Genomic DNA, 13,905 nt, shown 5'->3' with positions numbered 1-13,905 from the left:
GACAGAGTCTCACTCTGTCACCCAGGCTGGAGTGCAGTGGCACGATCTCAGCCCACTGCTAGCTCCGCCTCCCGGGTTCACGCCATTCTCCTGCCTCAGCCTCTCCGAGTAGCTGGGACTACAGGCGCCCGCCACCACGCCCAGCTAATTTTTTGTATTTTTAGTAGAGATGGGGTTTCACCGTGGTCTCGATCTCCTGACCTCGTGATCCGCCCACCTCGGCCTCCCAAAGTGCTGGGATTACACGCGTGAGCCACCGCGCCCGGCCTACAATAAAAATTTTTTAAAATATTTATCTAATCAGAATGTGGATGCATGGGAACGCAATTAAAATTTCAAAAAGTAAACAAAGGGTAATCACCACATCAAAGCGAAACACAACTTTACCTTACTGAGCAAAGTTTCATATGAAATTTGTTAAATTTTTTAGAAAGTTATAAAGAAAACTTATAAAAACAAAACCATTGATGCTGAAATGTTTAGGGTGGGAGAATGTCAGCTGACAGCTAGATTCAAAGTACATTAAACTAAACATAAAATTTTTTAGTAACCATATCCCCCAATATGGCAAAGGTTTGCTTACTTTTTAAATTTTTTAATTGGCACATAATTGTATATATGTATGGGGTACACAGTGATGTTTCCATACATACAATGTGTAGCGATCAGATCAAGGTAATCAGCATATCCATCATCTCAAACATTTATCATTTCTTTGCATTTGGAACATTCAATATTTTCCTCCTAGCTATTTGAAACTACATAATAATATTGTTAACTATAGTCACCCTACAGTGCTACAGAACACTAGAACTTACTCCCCCTATAATAATTTTGTACCCTTTAACAATCTCTCTCCCCAGCCCTCTTCCCCCTACCCTTCCCAGCCTCTAGAATCCTCTTTTCTACTTTTTACTTCTATGAGATCGACTTTTTTTGGCTTCCACCTATAAGTGAGAATATGTGGTGTTTTACCTTTCTGTTCCTGGCTTATTCCACTTAACACAGTGTCCTCTAGTTCCATCCAAGTTGCCAAGAATGACAGGATTTCATTCTTTTTGAAGACAGATTTCATTCTTTATGGCTGAAGTATTCCATTGTGTTCACTTCTTTGTAAGTCCATGGTTGGCACTTCATTTACAATTTAGTATCTTCTCTGATGCCCTCCAAACCTAGCTATCAAGCTATTCAGTAAGAAATTCTCCACACAGTTTTTAGTATTTTTCAAAAGAAAGGATACTTCCACTGCTCAAAAAATCTTAATTATTCAGATCAGTAAAAGACTATAAGTCCTCTCCAAATGTGCATGTGGACTGATGGGAAGATGATTAAAGATCAAGAAAGGGCTGGGCGCGGTGGCTTACGCCTGTAATCCCAGCACTTTGGGAGGCTGAGGTGGGCAGATCACAAGGTCAGGAGTTCGAGACTAGCCTGGCCAACACAGTGAAATCCCATCTCTACTAAAAGCACAAAAATTAGCCTGTAGTCCCAGCTTCTCAGGAGGCTGAGGCAGGAGAATCGCTTGAACCTGGGAGGCGGAGGTTGCAGTGAGCTGAGATCAGTCCACTGCACTCCAGTCTGGGCGATAGAGCAAGACTCCGTCTCAAAACAAAAACAAGAAAGGAATGGGGAAGAAAGGGAGAGAGAAAAAGAGGAAAATCTAGCCCCGCTTCCTCCAGCAAGATAAGCATTATTATCTGCCCCTTATTACCTGACATAGCATCTTTACTTTTCTAATCCACATTTCACAATTCTCTCAAAACTCAATCCTAACACTTTCTCACAAACACACACACACAAACAAACACTCAACAATCTAAGAAATGAATTTCCTCAACCTGATAAAGGCTATTAATGAAAAATTTATAGCTCACTACTTTCCGCACACTGCCTGCGTATGGGCTAGCCCTTCTCCACAAGGAGCAGTTTAAAAAAAAAAAAAAAATCACAGCTAACATCTACTTAATGGCAGAAGATGGAATGTTTTCCCCCTAAGACTGGGAACAAGACTAGGATTGCTGCAAGTCAAGTGACTTCTCTTGACATTTCTTTTCAGTAATGTTCTGGAGGTTCTATCCGGGGCAATTAAGCAAGAAAATAAACTAAAATGCATCCATATTGGAAAAGCAGAATTGGAACTTCATTTGTTTGCAGGTGACATGATATTTGTATGCAGAAAATCTTATGGAATCCACTTAAAAACTATTAGAACTGGCCGGGTGCAGTGACTCACACCTGTAATCCCAGCACTTTGGGAGGCCGAGGCGGATGGATTCACGAGGTCGGCAAAACCAGCCTGGTCAACACAGTGAAACCCCACCTCTACTAAAAATACAGAAATTAGCCAGGCATGGTGGCAAGTGCCTGTAATCCCAGCTGCTCAGGAGGCTGAGGCTGGAGAATCACTTGAACCCTGGAGGCAGAGGTTGTAGTGAGCCGAGACCACGCCATTGCCTGGGCAACAGAGTGAGACTCTGTCTCAAAAAAAAAAAAAGAAGAAAAAAAAAAAACTATTAGAACTAAGAAATTCAGCAAGGTTGCAGGATACGAGATCAACAAACATAAATCAAGTGTATTTTTATACACTTGCCATGCAAAAACCCCCCAAATTTTTTTAATTCCATTTACAATATCATCTGGAAGAATAAAATACTTGGGAAGAAATGCAGCAACAGAAGTATGAAACTTATATTCTGAAAACTATGAAACACTGTTGACACTTAAAGAAGACCTAAATAAATAGAAAAACATCCCATGTTCATGGACAGGAAGCCCTAATATTCAGATGGCAGTGGTCCCAAAATTGATGTACAGATTTAACACAATCCCCATCAAAATTCCAGCTGACTTCTTTGCAAAAACGGACAACCTGATCCTAAAATTGATACAGAAATACAAGTGATTCAAATAGCCAAAACAATCTTGAAAAAGAAAAAAAGAGTTTTTTTTTTTTCTTCTCAAAAGGAAAAACTTTGAGGTTTGAGGACTCAGACCTCTCAATTACAAAGCTACAGTGGTCAAGACCATACATAAACATATAAATCAATGAAATAGAATTAAAAGTCCAGAAATAAATCCTCACACTTACAGTTAATTAATTTTGGACAGGGGTGGTGATACAATTCAATGGAGAAAGAACAGTCTTTTCAATAAATAGTACTGGGGAAACTAAATACCCACAGGCAAAGAGATACTAGACTTCTACAACAGACCATGTACAGAAATTAATTCAAAATGGATCAAAGATGTAAATGTAAGAGTTAAGGCTATAAAACTCTCAGGACAAAACAGAGAAGTAAATATCTGTGGCCTTAGATTAGATATATTAGAAATAGATTAGATATAGATTAGAAATAGATAGATCGATTAAAGAAATCATTATTTCTTAGATATGACACCAAAAGCACAGCAAAAATAATAACAAGAATTTCACTTCAACAAGCTACAAATGTTTGTGCCTCAAATGACACCATCAGGAAAATGAAAAGACAACTCACAAAATGGATGAAAACATTTGCAAATCATATATAAGGGACACATCTAGAGTATATAAAAGACTCTTACAACTCAATAATTTAAAAAAAAAAAACTCATTATAAAAATGGGCAAAGAATTTGAGTCTTTTCACACACTTCTCTCCAAAGAGGATACACAAATGGCCAACAGCACATAAAAAGCATCATTAGCCATCAGGGAAATGCAAATCAAAACCAGGATCAAATCACACCTGCTAGGAGAGCTATGATGAAAAAAGGAGATAATAACAATTGTTGGCATGAAGTGGATAAATTAGAGCTCTCATACCCTGCTGGTGGAAATGTAAAATACTGCGACTGTTTAGTCTAGAAGTTCCTCAAAAATTTAAACACAAAGTGGTATATGTTCCAGCAATTCCACTCTTAGGTACATACCCAAAAGAATTCAAAACATACATACATAAGAACTTGTACATGAATGTTCACAGAGGCATGATTTATAATAGCCAAAAAGTGTATGTCCATTAGCTCATGGATAAATGTGGTGTATTCTTATGCTGACATACTATTCAGCCATTACAAGAATGAAGTACTTGCTATGACACGGATGCACCGTGAAAACATGGTAAGTGAAATATGCTTATCATAAAAGACCATATATTAAGATTGCATTTGTACAAAATGTCCAAAATCGGCCAAATCTATAGAGAAAGGAAGTAGTAATTGCCCAGAACTAGGGGCATAAGAGAATGAAGGGTGACTCTTGAAAGATACAGGATTTATATTTTAGGTAATGAAAATGTTCTAAAATTAACTACGGTGATGGTTGCACAATTGTTAATATACTAAAAACTACTGAGTTGTACACTTTAAATGGATACTTCTAAGGTATCTAAATTATACCTCATAAAAGTTGTCCCAAAAAAAGCAACCCTTTAAGTAATTCCTGACCCAACTGACATTCCATTTTATGTCTCAGAATGTCTATAAACAGTTTATATCATATTGACTTGCACTAGTTCATTTGTTTTGAAATAACTAAATTATATGCTTTATCTCCCTTACTCACAAACTATAAGCCTCTACATCTTTCATACTTCTCTTCAGAACTGGGTATAATAATAGGTACAGAGTGGGTCCTCAGATTAGGTTTTTAATTTTCAAGATGCAAGATGTTAGAGAAGTATTTACCATGGAGAAGTTAACCAGACTACTCCAAAATCTTCCTTTTGGGAAATAAAGAGATTATATATAACTCCCCAGAGATCCCTAACCAAACTCTTAGAATAAAAAATAAGTAAAGGTGACATACAGCTGAGGTTTCACATTATAATAACCCTGTGCAGTCACAGAATAAATTGTGATTCAATTGAAATTAAAGTTGTTCAGTGATAAAATGCCATTTACTGTATTAAAGGTCTAGTGTCAGTGCAGTTAGTAAAAGAAAGTTGTAGTATTTTCATCACGAAGAATGAGCACAAATTAATAATTAAGCCTCTGTTGTTTACTTGATGATTTTATTGTTCTTTCTGGGTTAAGGCTCACATGTATTAATTTTAATAACTTTAGAATTATAAAAACTGCAGCAACAAACAAGAGAATATGGTAAGGTCCACCTAAATGAGATTTCCCTCAAAGTATAAAGTAATAATCATCATCTATCCCAATAGCAGAGGAAGAAAATTCAAAAAATGTGTTTCCTATGAAACTATACCCAGAAACTGAAATTCAGAGTTTTGTCCTACTGATCTGAACTGATTTCAAAATACAAAGAGAAATAACTCATACTTCCAGAACTCATTAAAGCACAATGACAATCAATAACTGGATACTACAGGAGAGACCCACTAAAGGTTACAGAATCCAACTGTAATGTTCTCTGAAAAATTTATATCTTTTTTTTTTTTTTATTATACTTCAGGGTTTTAGGGTACATGTGCACAATGTGCAGGTTTGTTACATATGTATCCATGTGCCATGTTGATTTCCTGCACCCATTAACTCGTCATTTAGCATTAGATGTATCTCCTAATGCTGTCCCTCCCCCCTCCCCCCACCCCACAACAGTCCCCGGAGTGTGATGTTCCCCTTCCTGTGTCCATGAGTTCTCATTGTTCAATTCCCACCTATGAGTGAGAACATGCAGTGTTTGGTTTTTTGTCCTTGCGATAGTTTACTGAGAATGATGTTTTCCAGTTTCATCCATGTCCCTACAAAGGACACGAACTCATCATTTTTTATGGCTGCATAGTATTCCATGGTGTATATGTGCCACATTTTCTTAATCCAGTCTATCGTTGTTGGACATTTGGGTTGGTTCCAAGTCTTTGCTATTGTGAATAGTGCCGCAATAAACATACGTGTGCATGTGTCTTTATAGCAGCATGATTTATAGACCTTTGGGTATATACCCAGTAATGGGATGGCTACAGAAACTCACCTGTCATTTAAGCCCCTCAGTGATGAGAGCTTCCCCCTCCCACTCCTGTGACTCCTCTCCTTTCTCCTCTCCCCACCTCTCCACTCACACCCAATTTTACTCCTTAAAGATGGAAAGCAATTCTTAACTATCATAATTCACCTTTTGGATGTAATTTCATAAATATATACTGACATCTAAAATAACACCATGAAATGCCCCTTGTAGCAGAGATAGCCAAGCTTTCCACCAGCCAGGGACATTTCCCACTCTCCTTGCATTCAAATAAGACTCTGTGACAAATCTTGCCAATAAAATTTGGAGGAATGGTTGTCATTTAAGTCTGAAGTTTCTTAAGAAATGGTCTTCAGGCAATAGGGAGGACTCCAAGGCCCTAAGAAATGCTGGAGTCACAAGATCTAAGTTGTATGAGTCCCTAAACAACATAGAGGAAAGCCACAAGAAACCTGCTAACCAGGAGCACCTGCACTGGAACTGCCATGAAAGCAAGTAAACTGTCAGGACAACAAGTAAACATCTGCACTGGAAGTGTCATGAAAGCAAGTAAACTTCTTTGAAATTTTGGAATGTATTTATTACTCTGATTAGCATTATCCAAAGTAATACATACAGAAATTCCTAAGTATTCCAATTCTCCCTAATTACAGACATTAATAACAGACATTTTGGAAAGATTGCTTAAAAGCCCATTTAAGTAACATTAAATTTTAAAATCTAAACAAGTTTCCACCTTGATTTTGTTGTAACATAATTCCATCAGTCTAAATAATAACCTTAGTACTTCCACTTCATATCCAAATATCTTTATAGTTCAATATCATCTGTTTTCATGATTACTACAGAGAAATGTTCTTCCCAGTTCTCCCAAATTAAAAAAAAAAATTATAGTCTTTTAAAATAATTCATAAAGTCCAATGAAAATTACTTTACCAAATACTAAATAAGAGCAAATTCATTTCTATTTCATTGTTTCTAAGGTATTAAAAAGTATCATTTATAGTTTTAAGGTAAGAATTATTCCTTTAAATATAACCATATGGCAGAAGATTCTGTTCAATGTAAATACACACTCCCACAACACATACTTTAAGAAAATCACATTTTGCATTCTAATAGTTGCCCCTAGTTATTTATAAAAATTCAAGCCCCTCAATGACGAGAGCTTCCCCCTCCCCATCCTGTGACTCTTACCTTCACAGAAATTTTTATATAAAAATATGCATAAAAATTATACTGAATGTGTTGAAATTTTAGTTTGAATTTTAGAAAATGAGATTTTTTAAAGCTTATAATTACTGATACAAATAAATTACGTAAGCCCTACTGGGAGACCTAGCATTTGTAAATAAGGCCATGACAAACTTAAACCAATCAAACTCCCACATTCTCTGTCCTGTCTTTTCCCAAAACAAAAAGAAAACAATCTTTATATTAACTTTTCTGTTATCTTTACCTTAAATTCCATACCTCTCCATGACATTATTTTTTCCACACAGCACAGTTAAAATTTAATGAACACATTTCCTACTCCAGACAACATAATAAAATTGGAAAGTTATTGAAAATTAAGTTGACAGAAGATTTTACCTTATATTCAGAGAAATATTCTAAGAGGTTTTGTTTACCAAATCAGTCAACATGAGCTAGCATTTTTCGTAGCATTTAAACTTTGGGGATCTATGTAAATTTTGGTTCCTTGATCCTTTTTAATGTTTAACTGTATTGAAACATATATGTGCTATATAGAGGTTGAAAATTTTTTTCCAGGGCTACAAAACGAAAATCATAAAGAATAATGAAACTGAGAGATGGTCTATTTGAAAATATGAAAAAAAAATTAAGTATGACTTTTTATAAATAACTAGGCTACTTTAATGACTATTTTTATTATTAGAAAGAATTCTCATATACATTAATGTTGTTTATATATATACCTTTTGTACATTGAAGGACTCTGAAAGATTCCATTGTCTTTTTTACGTTATAGTTACTTAATATTGCTCTAAATAATTAATCATATTGTGTTTGCAAAGGCTCTTCAATGCCCATAGTCAGGGCTGCAGGAGGCAGAACTAAAATTTAACTAAGCATCTACTATATGCCAAACGTATATTTTCTCATTCTATTCTCAAAATGACCTTACTATAAAGGTATTAGCTCTCTGTGACTGATAAAACTGTGGCTTATAGATATGTTGCCTAAGGTCAAACAGCTAAGAAAAAAATCACACAGCTGGGATGCTAACTGAAGTCCGTAAAACAAGTCCTTTTCCCACTACGTAGGTTAAATTGTTTTTCCAGTAGTGGTAATAGAGAACAGCTCTTCGCCCCTCCCTCTCTTCCTTCCACTTCCCCGTGAACAGCATACACTATTTCTTTGTGAGACCAGGTGCAAAGAGCAATCTCTGGCCATGACACAGAGTACAGCCTACAAGGATCGAAACTGTATTATGATTTTATCCATAGCAGGGTTCTAGCTAAATGATCTAACTACATACAAATGTAATGAGGTTGGAGTAGAAAAGCACATTAGCAAATAATTATCCAAATGCCATTTGTATTTGGTTCTGAAATGCACTGTAGACCTATTGGCAGCAGGTTTATCTTTACAACTGGGTTTTGCTTAGACTATTCTCAAAATAGTTTTCCAGCAGCACATGCTGAGTAGACAACAGAGGTTGCTTGATCTAGTTTTTGGAGACTGAGGAAAACGTGTTTGTTGAGCCTATCTTGATTGACACGATAACTAGAGGCAATACGGTAAAATGTAACACTGTGCTTCCAAAGTGTACAAACGGCTCAGCTAAACTCCCTGAACACAATCCACCTAAACAGTCTAAGCTCAATAGCCAGCCGAGTTAAGGAGGATGACAGCTCCAGTAACTTCCTCTTCCTCACCCAGCTCCTCAGCTCGGCGGCGCGTACACGCCTCTCCCCCTAGGAGGCAGGATAAAACAATTTCAAATGCACAAAATCCATCCAATCCCACCAATACCACAGGCCAGGAAAGCCAGTTTCCCTTTCTTCCTCAGCCCTTCCAAGACAATGTTTGTCTAATTAAAAAAAAAAAAAATCTTACCAACAGCAAAGTATTTGCAACAAAAATTCAAAATATTTACTCAGTCCCTCCACACAGCCTTAGGGGAAGGATGAAAAGAAGGGAACACGACACCGCGTATTCCCAAGACTGACTGTTCTGACTGACTTTCCCTCGGGTCCCACAGCCGGCCGGGCGAAGGCTTGCAGTTGGAACGCCAAAATAAGCCTTCGCCTCTCAGGAGACGCGGAGGCGGCCACGGCGACGGCAATCGGCGAGTCCCGCCTCCGACCCTCACCTGCCCAGGCCCGAGGCAGCGCCGTGGGCTCGCGCGGGCTCGGCGTCCCGGGAGGCGTCCGGGGAGGCGGGCGGGCGCCCAGGCAGTTAGGCCGCGCTGCAGGCCGGCGCGCTTCCTGCTGCGGCCGGGGAACGGCGGCCCCGGGATCGGCGGCGCGGCACCGACCCGCAGCTCTCCCAGCCCCGCTGCCGCGCGTGTGCCGCACTCACTCAGCCCTCCCCGGCCGGCCCCCGAGGAGCAGCTCTCACCTGCGAGGCTCGGGAGCCTCAGCCACAAAGCGGGAGGGACACGCCACTCTGGGGTCCCGGCCCCACGCCACCCCCGACACACACACACACACACACACACACACACACCCCGGAACCTTCGCCCGCCTCTGAAGAGACGCGGGTCAGCCCCGCCGCCCCCTCCAGTCACCCTACACACACCCACTCGCCGTGGGTCCTCGGGCCGCCTCCCCGCCCGCCAAAGTCCCAACTCGCACACCCACACGCACATTTGTCCCTCTCCCACCTCATTTCCCCGGGGACGCGCTCCTCTTCCCAACACTCTCGATCCTACTCGGAGGCAAAAGAACACTCTACCTCATTCTCTTCCTCTGGCCCAGAAGAAGCAACAGCAGCCATTTCCCCGCGGCAGGGGAAACACACACACAAACACGCGCGCGCGCGCGCACCAGGCCCCCACAGATGCTTCCCCTCCAGAGCCGCGGCCGCAGACGCAAACACAAACACCCACGGCGGGCCTCGCTCCCGCCCGCCCCGAGGGGAAGCCGCGGCGGCACACTGGGCCCGGACCCGAGGCTCGCGGGCGGGCGCTCAGGGAACCCGGGCCCGGGGTCTCGGGGGGTCCGCGCCCCCTCCTCACCTGCATTCAGCGCGCCGGGGTCCGGGCGGCGGCGGCGGCGGCGACGGGGCGGCTGGTGCTGGTGCTGCGGCGGCGGGGGAGGCGGCGGCGGCGGTGGCGGCGGGGCTGAGGGCAGCAAAGACATGCAGGCAGCCCGCCGGGGGGGAGAGGCACCGGCCGGAGGGGATGCTGGGCGGGCGGGCCGGGCCGGGCCGCCTGACGAACGGCAGAGGCGGCGGCGCGGAGGGCGGCTGAAGGGAGCGAGAAGGAGACAGACCAGGGGGCGGGAAGGGGGACGAGGGCCGCGCCGCCGGGCTTCGAGGACAGTGACCCCAGGCGCGCAGGAGAGGCCCCGGGGCCGCGGCCGCCGGCGCGAAGGCCCCAGCCGAAGGAAGCTGCGCCCCCGCAGGGCCGGAGCCGCGGCTACTGCTCCGAGAGCCACGCAGAGCCTGGCCTTGGCCTTGGCCTCCTGGTGCTGGGGCTGCCGCCGCTGCGGGGGTTGCCGCTGCGCCGGGTGCTGCTGGGGCCGAGGTTGAACGGAGACGCCAGCTTTCGGTGCCTTCGCTCCTGCTCACACACGTTCACACCCCCGAGGGCCGGGGGAGAGGCGTCCGGGCGATATCGGTATTCAGATTAATAACAAGGTGCAGAGAGTGCGAGAAGGAGGAGGATTGATTGACGTGGAGGGGCTGGCGGGAGTCAGTCACTCCCCGGCGCGGAGGGTTGGGGTGAGGGGAAGGAGGCGGGGCGGTGACGGGGCGGAGCTCTACGCCGCGCCTTGGCCCCGCCCCCCGTGCGCCGTGTTTTGTCGCGGTGAGCGCGCGGAGGCCCGGGCTTCTTGCTAGTTTTCTGTCTTGCAGTGGCTGTGTTCTCACTCTCTTTTCCTGGCTTGAGCGAGGAGCGGGGCAGAGAAGAGTGGTAGGGTTTCAAAAACCCACATCCACATAGCCTTGGCGGAAGAGACGGGAAACCGCCTCACCGCGGGTTCTTGTGTGGGCGCTGTTTACTGCACCCTCCTCGCCCGAGGCGACCTGACGGCGAAGCAGAGCGTAGGTCTAGGTGGCTGAGACGCCAGGTGAGGTGAAATGACTGAAGGAAATGTTTCCTGCCATCTTCGGTGGATTTTTTTAAAAATGTGTAACATCTGTAAGTTGTATCGTGAAAGGTAAATAAAAGAACCTGTGACGCTCAGCGATAACCCGGTCCTATTTTCTAATTCTCCCTTCTCGTTGTAGACTTTAGTTTGTTGTTTGGTAGTTTATCCATGCCATCTACAGAATGAAAACATCCAAATGTAAACTAGAAATAGTAGTGTTTACTTGGTGAACGTGGCTGTGATACTTTAAGTTTCTGGGGTTTGTTTTTGTTTTTGTGGGCCAGCTTCAGCTTTTACCGCCAGCAGTCCAAAAACCAAATTACACCGGCTGTAGAGGCAGAGTACTGCTGTTGCAGTTTTGCACAATTTTAATCTCTTTCTCAATGCATGCCCAGGCTCGTGTATTTACCCGTGTTGGTCAAGGGTATATTAACAATGTTCAGTATTTTTTCCCCCACAGGAGTGTTTAGCACACTAAGCACGTTGCGTTGGTTGCAATTCATCTTAGGCCTTATTACTGAATGTAAAATGCCTTCATCTCTTGGGGGAAAAGGTGCGGTAAAAATGCAAATCATCATTTAGCTAAAACTGAACAGCTGTTACAAGAGTCCACAATTACAGAACTATTGCACCACTTTCATCTTGGCACCAGGAAGGGTGAATGAATGAGTAAAAAAGCCCCTCAGTTTACAAGACGACAGACTACTTTCTTTTCTACCTATGTTGATTTTCCATTTCCCTCCCTAGCAACACCAGCCCCACACCATCTTCTGTAAAACATGTCAAAATGGCCTTAAGCCTGAAAGAAGTCTCACTCTTTCCCAACGATCTAAGAGTCTAGGCTGACACAAGATGAATAATTATCTTTGGCTTTGTAAGCAGCAAAGCCAAGCAAGTCGCTTCACGAGTCCAAATAGTGGACCTGCCTCAATGGCATCTTGCCACAGTATTTCTCCTTAGCACACAAACACTCCCTCCCAAGGAGAAATAGTACCAATTATAGAAGGAAAGAGGAAAAGAAATACCTGAAAAAATGTAAATGAGATAATGTGATAGCCTCACAGATTTAAGCATCTTTAAATAACGATAAATTTATATGAATTTTCTATGAGTATTCAATGAATTTTCATTCATATACAATAAACACATATGGAGGGCATATTATGTTCCAGACGCTATGTTTAGCATTGGAGACACACAGCCAAGCAAATATAGTCCCTTTTCTTAAGTAACTCACAATCATTATAGGGGAAGCTGACACATAAACAGGAAATTCTCACAGAACAAACCAGAAATGAAAGTATGAGAGGTGACACAAAATTAATAGTCACAACAATGTCTAGGAGGATGGGCTGACAGCACTGGCATTTACACGTGAGCCATTTGACATCTGCCCACTCTCACAGGCTGCCTAGCAGTAGTGACAGGTGGGGAAAAATCACAGGGCCATTGTGGATGTTAAAGAAGCACTAATAAATGGTGGACTTTGGTGGTCCTGAAGGCCAACTTTATGTATGGGATGTTCTTTGTTGGCCTCTAAATTTTAAGTACTAAATGCATCACAATCCATGGCGGGGAGGGGTAATTGTAACTTTCAGAGTTAATAGTGGACAGTGGATGTTGTCATAGGATCATTTATTTTAATGCAGGTTAAGTTTAGAATTTACTCTCAAAGATGTCCTCTTTATACCATATCAAATTGATTGACTCACTAAAAACAAAAGGCAAGCAATACTTCTATATATTAACTATATTATCCAAAAAATAGATTGCTGTTTTTCTCATTTGCAATTAGAATGACATTGGAGAAATAATAGTTTTCAGATAGTTGTCACTATACAAACGCCAAGGAATTGTCTTCAGTGAGATTAAAAAACAAACAGGCTGGGCACAGTGGCTCAGGCTTGTAATCCCAGCACTTTGAGAGGCCCAGGTGGGTGGCGGATCATCTGAGGTCGGGAGTTTGAGACCAGACTGACCAACATGGTGAAACTCCATCTCTGCTAAAAATACAAAATTAGTCGGATGTGGTGGCACACGCCTGTAATCCTAGCTACTCGGGAGGCTGAGGCAGGAGAATCAATTGAACCTGGGAGGCAGAGTTTACAGTGAGCCGAGATCTAGCCATTGCACTCCAGCCTGGGCAACAAGAGCAAAACTGTCTCAAAAAAAAAAAAAAAAAATAGTTCCTCATAAGATTCTGCTTCAAAAGACATCCCAGAAATGACAACAAATGAGTAGGACTTTAGCCATTGTTAAGAAGCAGTTTACGGGAGGCTGAGGCAGGAGAATGGCGTGAACCCGGGAGGCAGAGCTTGCAGCGAGCCAATATCGTGCCACTGCACTCCAGCCTGGGCGACAGAGCGAGACTCTGTCTCGAAAAAAAAAAAAAAAGCAATTTTATAGTGGATCAAAGTTTGCTACAGAGAGTAACCTGCTTTTGATATCTCATTTCTGAGGATTTTTCATGTTTGTCAGTTATTGCAGTTTTTAAGATTAGAAATAATGCAATAGGAAAATAGCTGGGTGCAGTGTCTCACTCCTTTAATACCAACATTTTGGGAGGCCAAGGCAGGCTAATCACTTGAGGTCAGGAGTTCGAGACCAGCCTGAAAACTCATCTCTACTAAAAATACAAAAATTAGCCAGGCGTGGTGGCAGGCACCTGTAATCCCAGGTACTCAAGAGGCTGTGGCAGGAGAATTGCTTAAAT

At 42.6% G+C, this 13,905-nt stretch overlaps 1 protein-coding gene across 3 annotated transcripts in view; it reads right to left on the bottom strand.

Moving 5' to 3' along the window:
* CNOT6L (CCR4-NOT transcription complex subunit 6 like) overlaps positions 1 to 10,675 on the bottom strand; it is a 108,632-nt gene extending 97,957 nt beyond the window's left edge. Inside the window, exon 1 of one of the 3 annotated variants that reach the window (XM_032149386.2) lies at positions 10,118 to 10,675. Coding sequence is in view for 2 of the 3 variants with exons in the window: in XM_032149369.2 (XP_032005260.1) it covers positions 9,764 to 9,768 (5 nt within the window). In the remaining variant the exon portion in view is untranslated. Of the gene's footprint in view, positions 1 to 9,763; positions 9,903 to 10,117 lie in introns of those variants that run through there. The other 2 variants (XM_032149369.2, XM_032149378.2) reach the window with 2 other exon arrangements.
* Positions 10,676 to 13,905: the final 3,230 nt, after the last annotated feature.

This window comes from Hylobates moloch, unplaced genomic scaffold (genome assembly GCF_009828535.3).
Source record: "Hylobates moloch isolate HMO894 unplaced genomic scaffold, HMol_V3 SCAFFOLD_2, whole genome shotgun sequence".
Taxonomy (NCBI): Eukaryota; Metazoa; Chordata; class Mammalia; order Primates; family Hylobatidae; genus Hylobates; species Hylobates moloch.
Note: the sequence above shows the minus strand (reverse complement) of the source record. Positions and strands in the feature narration are given on the sequence as shown.